At 43.1% G+C, this 15,406-nt stretch overlaps 1 protein-coding gene across 1 annotated transcript in view; it reads right to left on the reverse strand.

Moving 5' to 3' along the window:
• CNST (consortin, connexin sorting protein) overlaps positions 1-15,406 on the reverse strand; it is a 251,209-nt gene that overhangs the window by 39,513 nt on the left and 196,290 nt on the right. The window contains exons 7-8 of the mRNA XM_069234444.1: positions 13,081-13,102; positions 8,812-8,896 (exon numbers count right to left, since the gene is read on the reverse strand). Of these exons, the coding sequence (XP_069090545.1) occupies positions 8,812-8,896; positions 13,081-13,102 (107 nt within the window). The remainder of the gene's footprint in view (positions 1-8,811; positions 8,897-13,080; positions 13,103-15,406) is intronic.

Genomic DNA, 15,406 nt, shown 5'->3' on the forward strand with positions numbered 1-15,406 from the left:
TGTGAGGACCTGTACCAGCCTCCCTTTCATGGATGCTAAAAAGGCCTTTAGCGCCTGACAAATGGCCCTCAACTCCAACAGGCTGATTTGGAGTCAGGCTTTTGCTGGAAAACAGTCTTCTCTTCGCCCATCTCTTCCACATGACCTCCTCAACCAAGCAGTGACATATCTGTCACTACAGTCATCTTGGGGTGGTTAGTGTGCCAACTGCACTCAAGTAGCATCACTACAGATATTTTGAAGTCTACTCCAAAACCAGGGTAAAATCAGACAGACTCCCTTAGTGCAGAGTCCACTGAGACTTCAAGTTTCACTGCAGAGCCACATAGAGTGCCTAGCAAAGTCAACTAGCTGGATGCAACAGGTCAAGAAGCCTCTGAGCCACTCATATAGAAACCCAGGACCAAGGCTCAAACATCGGGACCATGACCCAATTATGGGATCATTGTGACGGAGGGAATGCCCTGAACTGTACCATATCCACAATGACACCGATAAAATTGGGACTCTGCAATGGAGTCAGGTGTGGCTTCAGCAAAATGACTGTGAACCCAAACGAGGTCAGGAGGTTTGCCATCCTCTGGAGGTGGTCTAAGACTGACTGTGGTGAACTCCCTTTCAACAACAAATAAGCAAGGTATAGGAAAACGAGTATCCCCAAACCCCGAAGGTGGGCAGAGACCACTCCTACCACTTTTGCGATCACCCGAGGGGCACTGGTGAGGCTGAAGGGGAGCACAGCAAACTAAAAATGGTCCTGGCCTACCTTAAACCACAGTTAATGATTGTGGGACTACATGATAGATATATGAAAATATACACCATGCAAGTCCGTGGCTACCATCCAGTCATCTGATCCAGGGAAGACATGTACTGAGCCATTATAAGCATCCTTAATCTGTTCTTCCATAGGAAGGGAATCAGATGGTTAAAATCTAAATAGGGCAAAGGCCTCTGTTGCAGGGCTTAGGGGGCTTGGCACTGCATGTATAGCAACATTCCGGAGTAACCTCAAAAGAGCAAAAACAGCTGAGGAAACTGCCCTGCAAGCTCTGAAAGGTCCAAGGAACAGTCTATGGTTCAGCTAGCATTAAAGTGTTTCAGGGCCAAATCTGTCTTTTTGGCAAACAGGCGAGATCTGTCAAAAGGCACATCCATAAGAGATGCATGGACATCCCCAGAGAAGCCGCAGATCTCATTCAAGTGTGTCCATGAACCACTGAACTGGTGCAGACCACCCAACTCAAGCAATCTGTAGTATTCAGGCCAAACCTAATGATGTATTTAGCTGTATCTTGAATAGTTTGAGCCAAGGAGGCCCGCAAGTCCTCAGGGATTGCTGACGACCTCATCAGCCATGTCCCAGAGTGAGTGAGTATACTGGTCAAGTACGCAACTGGCACTTACAAGCCTCAAGGCTAAGTTAGCTGGTAAGAACATGAATTACCCAAATGTCTCATTTTGTTGGACTTCCTGCCCAGGGGCCTTGGGGTATGTGGAACGAATTGGGGTTCACCTGGCTGGTAGAAACTTGGACCACCAAAAACGCTGGGATTCGATGTGGAGTCAGCAAATTGTGATTAACTGATGCCAGCCTATGGTGGATGGCAGCCTGTTTATTCACTGCAAGAAAACAAAGCTTCACCCAAATGCCTACCAATAGATCAGCGAGGGCTTTGTTGAATGGTAGCAAAGGTTCAGAAGAAGCCTGCCCTGGCTGTAACACCTCTGCAAGCATAATAGCCTTTACCTCCACAGAAGAGAGTTGTAGGTCCAAAACCTCAGCTGCATGTCTAATCATTACAGAAAAGTAAGCACTTTCCACCATTGGTGGACCCATGGGAGAAATCAACACGATATCAGGAATGTATCCACACCACTGACCTGCTGCAAGATCAAGTAGAGACTGTCACGTTCATAAAAATGGAGCAAGTCATTCTCATCATCTCCATTGTCATCTACAAAGGCTGCCCACCTCTGATCAGAGTTGGAACTAAAAGGTTGGTGGACCACCTGAAAGCGGCTCCATGGCAGAGTCAGTTTTCTATCTGAATCTGACTGAATGGGACCAGGTGTGTCAAGGTAGATTAAGAAAGCAACCACAGTTGAGGCCGGAGTGTCACACCAGCATCAGTAAAGTGCCCTCATGTGGTACGGGCAAGCATTGGGTCGGCAGTGATGTTGAAGGGACTGACAAAGATTCAGACATCAGTAGAAGTTGGCGTGGAGGACAGATCTGCCAGCAGGAACTGGAAAAACAACAAAGATGTGCAACATAGCCTAACTTAAGGCCTCGATCTGTTGCAATGTTGTATGTTGGGTGTATAGGACCAATTGCGATTTTGGCTCCTCTGCGTATCAGGAGTGGGACCGAGTGGCATGGTGACACCCTCATGGCATGTTGACGCTCTTTTGACTTTTCTGAAGATAGAAGATAGTGGGGAAGAAATTGAGTCTCACTTGGTTTTATGTTTCCTCTCCGACTTCAATTTGAACTTACTAGAAGGCTTCACCCAGGTCTACGTTTTGCAGCAGGAATGACCTATGGAGCAGGTCTGCACTCTACACTTCTAACAGGAGCAGGATTCGAATGGTATCATTGGGTGTTCAGCAATGTACAGCTTTGCTTCAAGTTCTCAGATCACCTTCAGATGCATTCCTCACATGACTTGGATTCAGGTCCTTATCCCAAACACCAAAAACAAAGACATTTGTTTGCAATCGTCCCAGCAAAGCTTATATTCTGTAGTTTTGGGAGTGAACACAGTACTGTTGCACAAAGCTGGAGAATTGTTGAGAAAAAAATCTCAAACTGATAAAGAAAAATTCAAGCAGAACTCGGAACCAATGTCATAAGGTGTAAAAAGAAAGGAAAAGATGTCAGTGTTCAGGGGTGACACTTGCGTACAGCTCTGTTCATCACTTCTGGACGGAGCAAACGCAACGCACAGCAGTGTCTCGCCTGGCATGCGGGAGTACTGCTAAGTTCAAGTTCCTGATCCAGTATGGGGCCTAGGGATATTCGAAAGGTGAGGAATCTGCAGTTAGATATATCCATCAGAACAGGGATGTATGACAATGCATTAGATTGAAATCGAAAGATGTAATACAAATACACTCCTGTACTTCACACAAGTTAGCACAGCAAATGCTTCCCTTGGAATAGTTTCTGAAAATACAAAACGTTATTTATACTTGAGCCAGCAATAAAAACAGTCAATATAACAGTGTGATATCCTGGTAAAAATCCCTTCCAAAGACAATGCTTGCATACCTCAAAAGCTCAACCAAAGTCAACAATTTTCCCTACTGCATCCTATTACTTTCTATACGCAAAGGGGGTTTGCATATTATAATTCCAGATATGATATGCATAAAGCCAAAGCTAACAAACATTGACAAAGCCAATATGTATGCCATGCATTTTCAGTTATTAGCCAGACCTACTGACTTTACCGAAGCCGTCCGGAATGCCAAATTAGTATTTCAGGAGCAACTGGGTGGCAGGAGCAGGGGAGCTGCCGGGCATGCCAAATCTTATTTGGGGCCTGGCCGCTGAAGGAAGTTGCTAGGATTGCAAGAGAGTTGAACTATTAGTCATTCATAACCATTCATTTCTTTTGCTGCAAAGAGAACCAACATGCCTTACAGTGGAACAATTATCAAAAAAAATTTTTTTGTATACTTGGCATGTATGGGATAAAGGACTGGATGTTACAAAAAGTATGATGATTGAGTGTACTTTTCAGATGAAAAATCCCTTTCAGGTACTCCACTAGAAGTACTACATACGAGGTGGAAGCATACACCCCAAAAGCATGATGAGACTAAAATATTCTTCTAGGCTGATTGACACTGGCTCAAGTCAGTGGTTTAAGGGGCAGACCAAAGAAAACAAATAATTTGATGGTTACCGACACTAAAGCCACTGTGTCGAGCACAAGAGGTTGGTTCCTGCATATCTAACAAGCATTGGCAATGCTATAAGGTCCACCTGATGAATGAAAGTGTCTTTTGTGTAGAATGATGGCTTTAGGTACTCAATAATTCATCATACATACACCTTTAGCTCAAAGACTCGCTATACAGCTATATGGATACACATTTATGTGTATGGATGTTTGTACAATTTATTAATTTTTTATTACAGGATCATGACCGACAACTAAGCCTGTTAGCCCTTTTGAAGACATTCTAACAAGATTTATTACAGTGCAAATCTTCTAACCCTAGAGTTTTTCAGAGGCAGAAACCAGCACCAAGATAATTCTCTACAAAGACAATCAATGACATTTCATGTGGCTTTAATAGCATCAGAACAAATCAAGACTTTTCTTAGTGATGGATAAATGACAAATATTCGCTGAAACCCCATTTTCACACATTCAAATTTTTGTACAATATAGTTTTATCAGTCAAACTGTCTCTGTGCAAAATAAGTGGTCATTTCAATGGCAAATGTGGTGTCTATAAACGACAATGCACTACCACACAATGCTTTTGTTACATTAAAAACAAAATTGCCCACCTCACGTCCTTTAAGGATAGGTGGGTTGCAAAGGTTTGTTGTGCTAAAAAGTGGGTTGTGGTTCTAAAATGTTTGGGAAGCACTGTGCTAGATGACTGGTGAACAAGCCATATTGCATGCTCCTGCACTCAGGCCTAGAGTCCAGGGCTTCTCTGCAAAGAAGAGGAAACCTTCAACTCCACTGTTTATGTACCGCATGGCAGTTGTGTTGTCTGTCGAGATCTTGACAGAAATTCCACAAAGACAAGGGCAGGAAAACTTTCAGAGTCAGATGAATGGACCACAGGTTAATGTGTTGAACCAGCTCTCCAGGAGACCAGGGGCTCCGGATCTCCAGTTCTTCCGGATACGCACCACACCACAGGTGGATGCATCCATCAATATTGTGCCTGCTTCTGGTGGAGGGCAAAAATACATCCTGTGCATCTGGTTCCCCTATACTGACCACCAGAGTGAATCTAGCACAGTGCCCGGCGAGTTTCCAGTGGTGTTTGACATTTCGCCCCACCGTGGATCCACTGCAGAGACACCACTCATGAAAGGACCCGTGCAGGCATTCATGCGTGACTAGTAGAATACAGGAAGCCAGCAGAACTAAGTGGTGAAGAACCATCAGGACTGAAACACAAGCTCTGTCCCGACACATTGGAATCATACTGAGAGTGTCTCAGGTCCTCTGAGGAGGGAAGGCTCTCAAATATGCTGCATCCAGTACTGCCTTTATGAAGAAGAGGTGCTGAGCAGGCTCAACAGGGGGAGAGTTAATGAAAATCCCAGGTCAAACATCAATGATGCTGTGACCTTTTAGTGGCCGATACCAGCTGCGGTTAACAATCCTAGAGAACTCAATCAACAACGTATTTGAAAACAGATACCTAGCCTGTGCAGATGTGCCTCAAGCACTGCCATCATCTTCTTGAGGATCCTGGGTGGCAATGCTAATCCAAGCAGGCGGTGGGTGGATCCGATCAAGAATTACAGGAACCACCTGTCTGACTATAGAATAAGTGCGTAAAAATACGCATCTTGCAAGATGAGAGACCCACTTTTATGCTTCCAATAACAAAAATACCGGCACCAGGGACAACATCTTGAACAATTTCTTGCAAATGTAAAGGTTAAAGACCTTCAGTTTGATAATTAGATGCAGACAGTTGTACCATCATGGGATCCAGGAAGTAGTATCCAAAAGTAGCACCCATGCCCATCTCCATTGCTGCTTTTTGCAACAGGACCCGTTGCTCCTTTTTTGCAACAGGACCATCACCTCCTGCTGCTGGATTCAAAGGTGATCCTTAATATGAAAAGACCAGAGGTGGGGGAGGATTGGAAGAGGTACCTTTCGGAAGGGAAGGCCACCCACCTTTTCTATAATCTTCAAGGGCCAAGGGTCTAAGGTAATGGACTTTAAAACCTGCAGAAATAAAAACAACCACCCACCACATCATCATGTGTGTTCCTGTAATGGAAAATTAAAGTAGATTTTTAGGAGGTGCAGGGAATGATGAGGAGGAAGAAGGGTGCTGAGTCGGTCTGCCTTTTTCTTTGCCTCCAACTTTGTACTTTGCAGATATTGGCTCAGTTGTGGAAGGGGCTGGAAGGGCTGATTTTGACTGAAGGCAAAACGCTTTGAAAAGGCTCAAAACTTCCTAATCTTCCTGTAGCCTAGGGCTAGAGATTGTAATCCCAATTACCTGACAATTCCCATTCCTACCTTGAACCTCTCCAAGAGCAAGTCAGCCTTATCCCCAAAATATGCAAGAGCCTTAAAATGACATATCCATTAAGTCGCCAGGCGTGCTCCTCAGAGCTACTGAGGAGACCATGGCCCTGGCCACAGAGTGCACTACGTCCAATGACCTGTACAACAAAATGTTAAAGTGGTCTGGTAAACTCTGCACCACCATGTTCACCACCTCCCACAGAGCATAGTGTTATCTTGTCAGCAGGTATGCAGCATTAACGCACCTCAGGGCTAAACTGCTAGCAGAGAACATTTTATTCACTACAGCCTGCAAGTTTTTTGGACTCTCTATCTAGAGGAGCCAGAGGGATAAGGTATGCCCCTGTGTTCTGTTTGGCGCAAGACAAGCTCTGCACCACCAAACTCTCTGGTGAGGAATACGCTAAGAGAAAAGCCTGGTCTATACTGCCTTGCAACCAAACAGTTCCCAGCTAGAGCAGAGGTGAGTACTCCTAAGTTGCCTTAATGGGATTCCTTAAATGGAAGTAGCGACTGATGTCACTGAAGAAGGCTGAAGGGCTTATGCTACCCAACGTCCTAGGAATGTAGGGATAGCTCTAACACTTCTGCTGCCTTCCTCAGCACAGCATCGATGGAGTTACTTCTAGAGGAGCATGCTAGATGAATTACCTCAGAACCCTGAGCAACATCATGAAATGTCGTTGTCTCTTTTGCTTCTCTTCTTGTTGTTCCTCTTCTTGTCTTTCGATGATTTAGAGGCCAGAGTTGAATGCGTTTTCAAGGCTGACGTCGACCACAACCAGAATTGTGCTTGTCGTGCACAAGAGACATTAAGTGTTTGGCATACATGCAACTTGATGGGCTTGGTGTGCATGAGGTCACATGTGTCGCACAAGTTTGAGTTGTGCTTTGGCCCTAGGCATCACAGGCAGACTTTGCCGGTGTCAGAGGTGAACATTTGTCCATGGGAGAAACAGAAGGTTTTAAACTCAAATTTCTTAGGGAGAGGCATCTCTATTCCCTAAGTAAAACATGTTTTTTAAAATGTGAAAGACGCATGGAGAGCAGATCCGGATTAGCGCTGAATGGCGCAGAAAACAAGGAACTGAAGTCAGTGTGCCACGGTGCTACTATGTGACGCAAGCGAAGTCACACCAGTGCTGCTTATGGAAGAGGAGTGCTAAGGCAAAGGTTTCAGGATCCAGTCTGGTGCCTGGAGATATTCAAAAGTTGAGGAGCATGCAGGAAGATCAAGTGTCCACAAGAAATAATTATTTTATTTGTGTCTGGCGCTGGCCTTTTCCTCCTTCTCGTGTCCCGTTCTATGCAAAACCAACAGGGTCTCCTCTCTCCTTGGACCCATCTCTTCCTCATCTTTTCGCAATTATCTTAGATATTTCATGCCCTTCTGTTCACTCACTGGGAACTCTTCTTTGCTCTTCCCCATCTTGTCCCTAAATCTACTTTCTGTCTTGGCTCATCAATCTCTCCACCTTCACAGTTTGGCCTACAAGGTTGTCTCCTTACTAGCCCCCATGCAACCCAGACCCTGCTCCCTTCCTCGTGTATTGCTCTTTGGGCTATCTCCTTAGAATCTACTAACTCGGTATCTAAACCCGTCATCCTGCAAAACCTCGCCTCTGTATTTCTTCACAATAGTACCGATTTGTATATTTATTTTCAGATTTAGTTTTTCAAAATGATTACCTTTTCGATTTATTGCATTTTTGTATTTATAATTTAAACTAAATTATGTTTTCATTACTTAGATGTCAGTCTGTTTTTAGTTTTTTATAAGCCTCTTTTTACTATTGTATTTTCATATGTGATTTCATGCCTGCATGTTTAGACCAGCTGGGATCAGGAAGATTGTTTACCCAAGAAAGATTCCAAGTAAGTCAGGCCTTGTACTGTTGAAAACATAAAACAACGTTTTTGTTATAGATCGAACTGATATCATGTGAAGGCTTTCACCTTCCATATATGAGAGAAGCAACTTACTATGGAATTCATCAAAAATGTCAGGAATGATTTCACCAACTAAATGAACAAAATCAGTAAATATGTGAATGTGGTCACAGGATGGATTTTTAAGGACATTGTGTACCTTCCGCTACTTCACTCAAAGACGACGCCGGGTGCCAGCAGTACTGCAAACCCAGTTACAAAATCAGATGAGGAGAAACAGTGGCCTTTAACTTCCTGTTGACCCTCAGCATTTGAAGCTACCTTATGTGAAGAATGCTGCTTAGCAGTTCCAGACATCAATAATTACATCAAGGGCCACAGGGGCACGTTTAGTGTTGAGGCAAGTTAGGTGGCTTCAGTGTTCAAAATGGGTTTTGACATACAATGGCAAGTAGAGCAGCTTCTGCAATTATCTAAATACCGGCTACCAGATTTAATTATATTTTAAATAGATTTAATGGACTGAAAGAAACAGCAAATTTGAAAGACAAATGTTCCTGCTGAGCATGACATTCTGAGGCGCACACCTTCCCCTACCACCCGTCTTACTCGGGAGATCCATAATGACCTCTGCAAATCTTTCTCCTTTGCTAACACTCTAAAGCTTTACCTGATTTGCAAGCAGCAGCAACTTTTTCTCTCTGCTCTCCAAACTCAGTAGTACCAAACAAAGCAGTCTTCTCTGGGACTATACGCTGCAAAATAAGAATAGAAGAATCACTTATAAAGCAGCTGGTATTTTTCAATTGCACTAAATCAGCAATACTCTTAAACTGAACTGGAGCAGCTTAAGCATGGAGGAGAGGGTGTGCACAGTTAACCACCTAAAACTGCACCCAGTGTAATAATGTTTTCAATGCCGCGTTAGAAGTTGTGCTTTGAGGCACATACTGGTTCTTCAAGGACTCTTAATGCGCATGCTACATATTCACTCATGTACAGTTGGTGATCACAAATTTAAAATATGGACAAACAAAAGTAGAACATGCGTTCCAACGTTATATTTTCCAACTTTATTTTTATGAACGATTTTAAGGGGAACATGGGTGAAAAGATTCATCGTCCTTTCTTTCAATATCATGGCGTAAAAGTATATCATTATATCACATGTAAAGCAATGTAGCAAAGGTGTATCGTGCAATCAAACAAACTAGATGCAGGATAAAAGTACAGTTCAATCATCTTTGTAAGAAACTGAGAGAATCAAAACCATATGTGCAACTTCTTACTAAGAAGGAGCTCAAGGCAGAACCTGTTTGGTACATACACTTTCTATATATGACCTGTGACATATTCTGAGTCTCTATTGTGACGATGGCCATTCTTTATGTAAATCTGAAAGGAGGACACATTTTTTTTATTTTTTTATTTACTCATTCAATCACAGACAACAGCAGTCAGATTCCCCAATGCCTATACTGACCCTAATTTGGACCATCACATGGTTCTCTGAAGGATCTAGCTGTTTTCAGGCATGGCTATTGTGAGGCGGGCAGCCAGAGCTTAATTTGAATCAGTTATTGCCAGTGGGGGCCACCAGCACACCCTGTTGGGGACCGGTACTAATCTTTCCTGATCTGACTGTTTCAGAGAGCAGGAGAGGAAAAATACACAAATGGGAAAGAGGTATGAAGAGAGACGCAAAAACCGTCATAAAGGCAGAAAGCAGAAACCTCCAAGAGTGAAAGGAGCAGGAGGTGCCTGGAAGTGGATGAAAAAGGTCTGAGGTGGATTCAGGCCTTCTAGCATTGGTATTCGATGCTTAATAGCGCTGTCTGTAGGCTTCTAAGTAGAGCTTTGGACACTGGCACTAATTTGTTTTGACAAATTAAGCAATGCGGGCTACCATTAATATACCAATAATATGGACTATTGGGAAGTAAAGTTCCTTGCATGGTGGTGGATATGTACCCATACCCCTGAGTGTCCCAGGTGCATGGATATCTGGATCCATGGTGCTGACATTTGGTCATAGGCAAAAAAAATCATGCTTGTGTGCCTAGGCCTAGGCCTCGGTAATGTACTGTGCTTAGACATGGAGGTGAGCAACTGAGTGCTATCTCGCTAAGGTAAAGGGCTATTGCCATTACCTGGAGTTAAGTGACACAAGCACAGTGGTGGCAACACACCAGTTTTATGTTAAGAATCAGTAACGCGGACAAGTATTTTTACCTTTGCCACTGCAGTGGGGCCTACTAGCCACTCATGTACATTTCCGCTGCTGTGTCCTTAACTTATCCTTGACCTGCATGGATTACGTGTACTGCCGGACAGAGTTGTGATACTTCTTTGCGTCTGAATATGGACTATAAAGGTGGGAGGATAAGTGTCATACTTTGATGAAGTGTAAATTAATAACATGAGTGAGTGGGAGTCAGAGGATCGCTAAATAAAAATCAACCTTCTTCAGACAAGTACATTGTGTCTGTCTTTTGTGCATTCTCCTCAACTATCAGAACTTCCTTTTCTATGTTACTTTGCTATATCCACCAGCCCTAAATTTCAGGTTAACGATACAATGCGCTGGATGGGTGGTGGTCTCACAGCGCAAGGATATTTTCAATTCCATGTCTGTATTATCAGCATGCTATTTACCCTGGAATGTGAAGAACAGGTGAAAGGTGAATTCCCAGCTATTGCCTCTTTGGTCAAGTGCATTGTAATGTCACTGAATTCTCTCTGCCCCCCAAAACGTGCACACAGACACATCATGATAAAAAAAAGGCATCACCATCAAATTTGATGATGTCCATTTTTCATGATGCTGTCATGATCTCCTTTTTGATGCAAAAATAATGGGCTCTTGAGAAAGTGTCAAAGATCAGTTTCTTCATCTGTCTGTAGGGTGAAAACACGGAATGATTCTTCAGGGCGACAGCAGTGCCTCGAATAAAGAACCCGTTTCTGAACATGGAGGTGTGGTGCAGAATCTGGAACTTCAGAACAAACACCTCTAATGCATACGTTATTTTCTGCAATAGTTTAAGAAAGTTATAGTGCAAAATTTGCATTCTGGAGCAGATCTCGAGCCACTCTTCTTTGTAACTCAAAACCACTATGTTAAAATGAAAGAAACTTAAAGATCAGATTAGAGACTAAATATGCCACCATAATAGCCATCAAAAAGCCACAACTCAAGCATGGCCCATTAGTTAAACACTGGTTATTATGACAATTTCTTCAGGTGTTATTAACTGCCATTATTTAATATTCCACTTTAATAGAACAGTACACAAACTGGTCTATGTGGTATGTATGCATGTGGCATTTCTATACAACAAGTCAAGCAAAAAAGCCGCAGAGCACTGCACAAGGTCAAAGATAAACGTAAAGCCAATAGGTGAAAGACAGGAGGCTAGTTGTTTGAGGTCAGTTAATGCATTGCAATGTACTGTTCTTTAAAGAGTAGCGTCTTGAACTTTTTCCTAAATTGGAGCAAGGGTGTTATTCTAGGATCCTGTGTGCATATATAGGATAAGCTGCTGGTGTCCTGGCTGCAGGTGCGCGAAGAACCGCAAGAGACTGAGCTTGTCAGCAAGACAAATGGGGATGCTGGTCGTGAAGGCTCTGTAAAGCTGGTTTTCAAGATAGTGTGGGCCTGAAACTGGGCCAGCACAGTTCCATCAGAATGGGAGATATGTGATGAGATGATAATTCTTCTGGTCCTGGGTGAGACGTGCAGCTGGGTGTAGGATGCGCATAAAGGGTTCCAGTGTTGAGTCTGGGAAGCCAAGGAGTAGGGGTTACCACTAGCCAGATGCAAGTGTATGACTGCTTGAACAGCAGTTCTGAAGTAACTTTGTGGAAGAAATGGTGTCAGTTACTTTAGAAGAGAGGTCTGATACCAGACAGTTTTTATTTGGCAACTGCATCTATTAGAATCCAGTATCATCTTTAGGTATAGACACCGGCACGCCACTACAATCAGGATTTTAGGAACTGGATTAAACCAATCAAGCACTAAGCTAGAGATGGTTCATCTGTCTCGAGGGAAGCTTCACGAGATGTACGGACAGTCATTAACCCAACAAAAGATAAGAAACCAATCATCTTATTTTGGGTAAGCCTTAAACCTTATTCAGCATCAAGGACATGACGAGGTCGAATCCAAATAGGTACCTCTTAACGTGAGAGTGGAGAAATATTTTTCAAAACTGCCCGTTGCCTGTAAGGCCTTACTGGCAGCTGTAACCCTTTAGGGAAGGCAAATGACCCAGCTCTGAACTTCCACCCATGTCTAGCTCAAATAAAACCATCATCTTCCTCAATATCACATGTAGTCATCCCTTAATCCGTTGCGTTTCTTACCTGACGAAGTGGCGGGAAGATACAAGTCTTTTTTTTGCTCACACTAGTGAGTACCAACGCAGGCATTTATTATAAAAATGTTACATTAATTTCCAATGTCATCACGTTAATTTCAAATTAAATATGGTTTACCACATATTGAGGGAAAAAGGGCAGACAAGTGACATGCTCCTGGGTTCGAAATTTGGTTTACAGTATAATGTGCAGCTTTTTAATGCCCCGTGCGTATTCCTACACTCTACGACCAAGAGGAATCTGACAAAAAAAACTTCGAAATTAACCACGTTATTTCTGAAAGTGCACCAAGATAAAGGTTTTCTCTTTGTCGTATAATGGAGATTCAAAGGCTGTACACCAAGGGCACTGCAGGCAACACTAAAACCCATCTCAACTGTTCATGCAACGTTCCAGCTTTTAGGGGAAGGGGTGCTCGGAAAATGGTAGGGATACAAACCTGTTTCCATACATCTTCTTTAGACATCTTTGAATAAACGCATGGCTTGGCACCCCATTAAAACTATTTACTATAATTATTTAAAAACACGCTTTCCAAATGAACAAAATGTCTTACCTTGCGCTTAAATACAGTAGGCCTGTGACAAGAAAGGAAAGGAACAAAGTAAATAGTCAGTCTCTACTACAATGGTCTAAAACAAATGTAAATACTGCCTCACAGCCATGACTTTGCCTATCCGCAGTGACTCTAATATTAGCGCAGAATATTTCCAGCACTGAAACCTTATCACTGCCCTGGCAGGGTTTAAAGTGCGTGGCTGTGCCACGTGCTAACAGCATTACGCAGCCAATGATCAGAGCACACGCAGTAAAATACTGGGGAAAGGCTCTGGCTTGGGAAGTGAAAGCATGCATATTACTTGCAAACGGAGGTACAGGTGGTAAACCAGTAGACTGATAGTGCACACAGAAAGGAAGCCGCACTCCTCGACTGCGACTCCCCAGAGGCCGAGAATGCTGCTGCTATTTCTATTGTGCACGGGAACTCACGCACAAACACGGCGCAACGGAACGTGAGGCAGGCTATAAACATACAACCGCACAGACTTCGTGTAACTGCAATATTGGGGGATTGTGCGAGAATGGTATCCACGATGGATTATTGGCGAGTACACCGCACAAGCTGGAAACAATAGTGGAATCATTGCTACACAATACAGCAATTCAATGTGTTTGGCTTCATAGGGCTTACAAGTGCTGCCAAAGCCTCTGTGGATTGTGTCGTAATCAAAATACTTCACCAGTGCGACTTGTGTAGAAGTCTCCAAAAAACAAAAGCTGCATCTTAAACCTCTATCCAGAAGCCTGGAATATGGAATAAACTTCCCCTATGGATCATGGGCCGCAGTCTGGTTTAAAATGGTGGCGCTGCTACGATTCTTGTACATCCTCGGTACCAGTGACGGAGAGGACCAGTCTCGAAAATTGCAATCACCAAAAGTATTCAGTGCACACAACGAGGTTTCCAATAGTGCATATTGGTGGTTGTTATTTGGAATAAATATGCACTATTGGAAACCTCGTGGAGTGCAGTGAATACTTTTGGTGATTGCAATATTTATATATATATATATTTATATTTATATATATATATATATATATTTTATTGGGCATCGCAACCAGTAATAACTAACAACTTGATATTCGGAGAGCGAGATGACCCAACCCATCCCACCGCTTAAAGCAGAACTCCTTACAAATCTGGGGTCTAGAAGAGATCTTCCATGGCTCATCGATCCCCAAGGAGCTACTGGAACCCACTTGGGCCCCCTGATCGGACAGCACAATGCCCTTAAATTTTTCAAATGGCATAAGACCACTACCAATGAAATCCCACTATGGACAGCGTCCTAGATATCCCAGGTCTTGGGGCTAAAGGAATTCTAATCTGTATTTTCAAAATTTAAATTCTCCACCATGCCAACTAAGGCTGAAATAATTTATGGCAAATGAGCCGGAGTAAAGATAATCACTGTCTGAGATGCTTTGTAGAGTGCACAGGGTTTTTCCACATGGGATGGAGCTCATTGCTGCATACTGGACCATGATTCACAACACACTTAGTGGTATAGTGGGATATACAGAGAATTCGACTCCTAGACTCGTAATTTTGAGAATTGAGGAGACAGAGTTCAATACTGTGGGAGCCCTCCTATCTAGTACCCATTGGACTGCTGGCGGCGAAAGACGACACTGCTCAATGCTGAATCAAACCAGCTCCCTAACGAGTGGGCACAGGGGATGGACACGTGCAGTTGCTGAAAAATCAGTCTATACAAAACGTGGCTGCCTACTAAAATATAAGATATGGGATGCATGGAGGGACTACTACAACTAAATTTACCTTTTTTTGGCCGAGGGCCAGAATAGTTTGCAAAACTACGAACGTGAACAGATGTGCTGTGTAAAATTGTATGAGGAAGCTATACAATATTTATAATATTTTTTTTTATAAAAGCAAAATAAAAATAATTCTTTTAAAAAAATGTGCTCCCTTAATTAGAGAAAAATTCCCCTGCATAGAGGCAAAACAAAAAGGACCAGGAAAGCATTAGCGCAGCAACGGCAGCATGCACCTCAAAGCAAGCAAGGTATAATGAGACTCCACCTCTATTTAGGTGGTTAAATACAGACAAAAATGGGGTGCAGGCACACAACCTGGACATAAGGAGCGCTGCACCTGTTGGATCTAATGGATTCTTCAAAGGGCCTGTAGATCTGCATACTCATCCAGATTTCTCAAAAGACTTTCAGCACTCCTGATGCTAAGATAGAGAAAACCAACCGATCACCTACAAGTCTATCTGGTACAGAAGAATGTCAGGATGGGGTAACCACCGACATCTATATATGAAGCAGGCAGGGGGTCAGAGGATGGAGGA

Source organism: Pleurodeles waltl, chromosome 5 (assembly GCF_031143425.1).
Source record: "Pleurodeles waltl isolate 20211129_DDA chromosome 5, aPleWal1.hap1.20221129, whole genome shotgun sequence".
In the NCBI taxonomy this organism is placed as follows: domain Eukaryota; kingdom Metazoa; phylum Chordata; class Amphibia; order Caudata; family Salamandridae; genus Pleurodeles; species Pleurodeles waltl.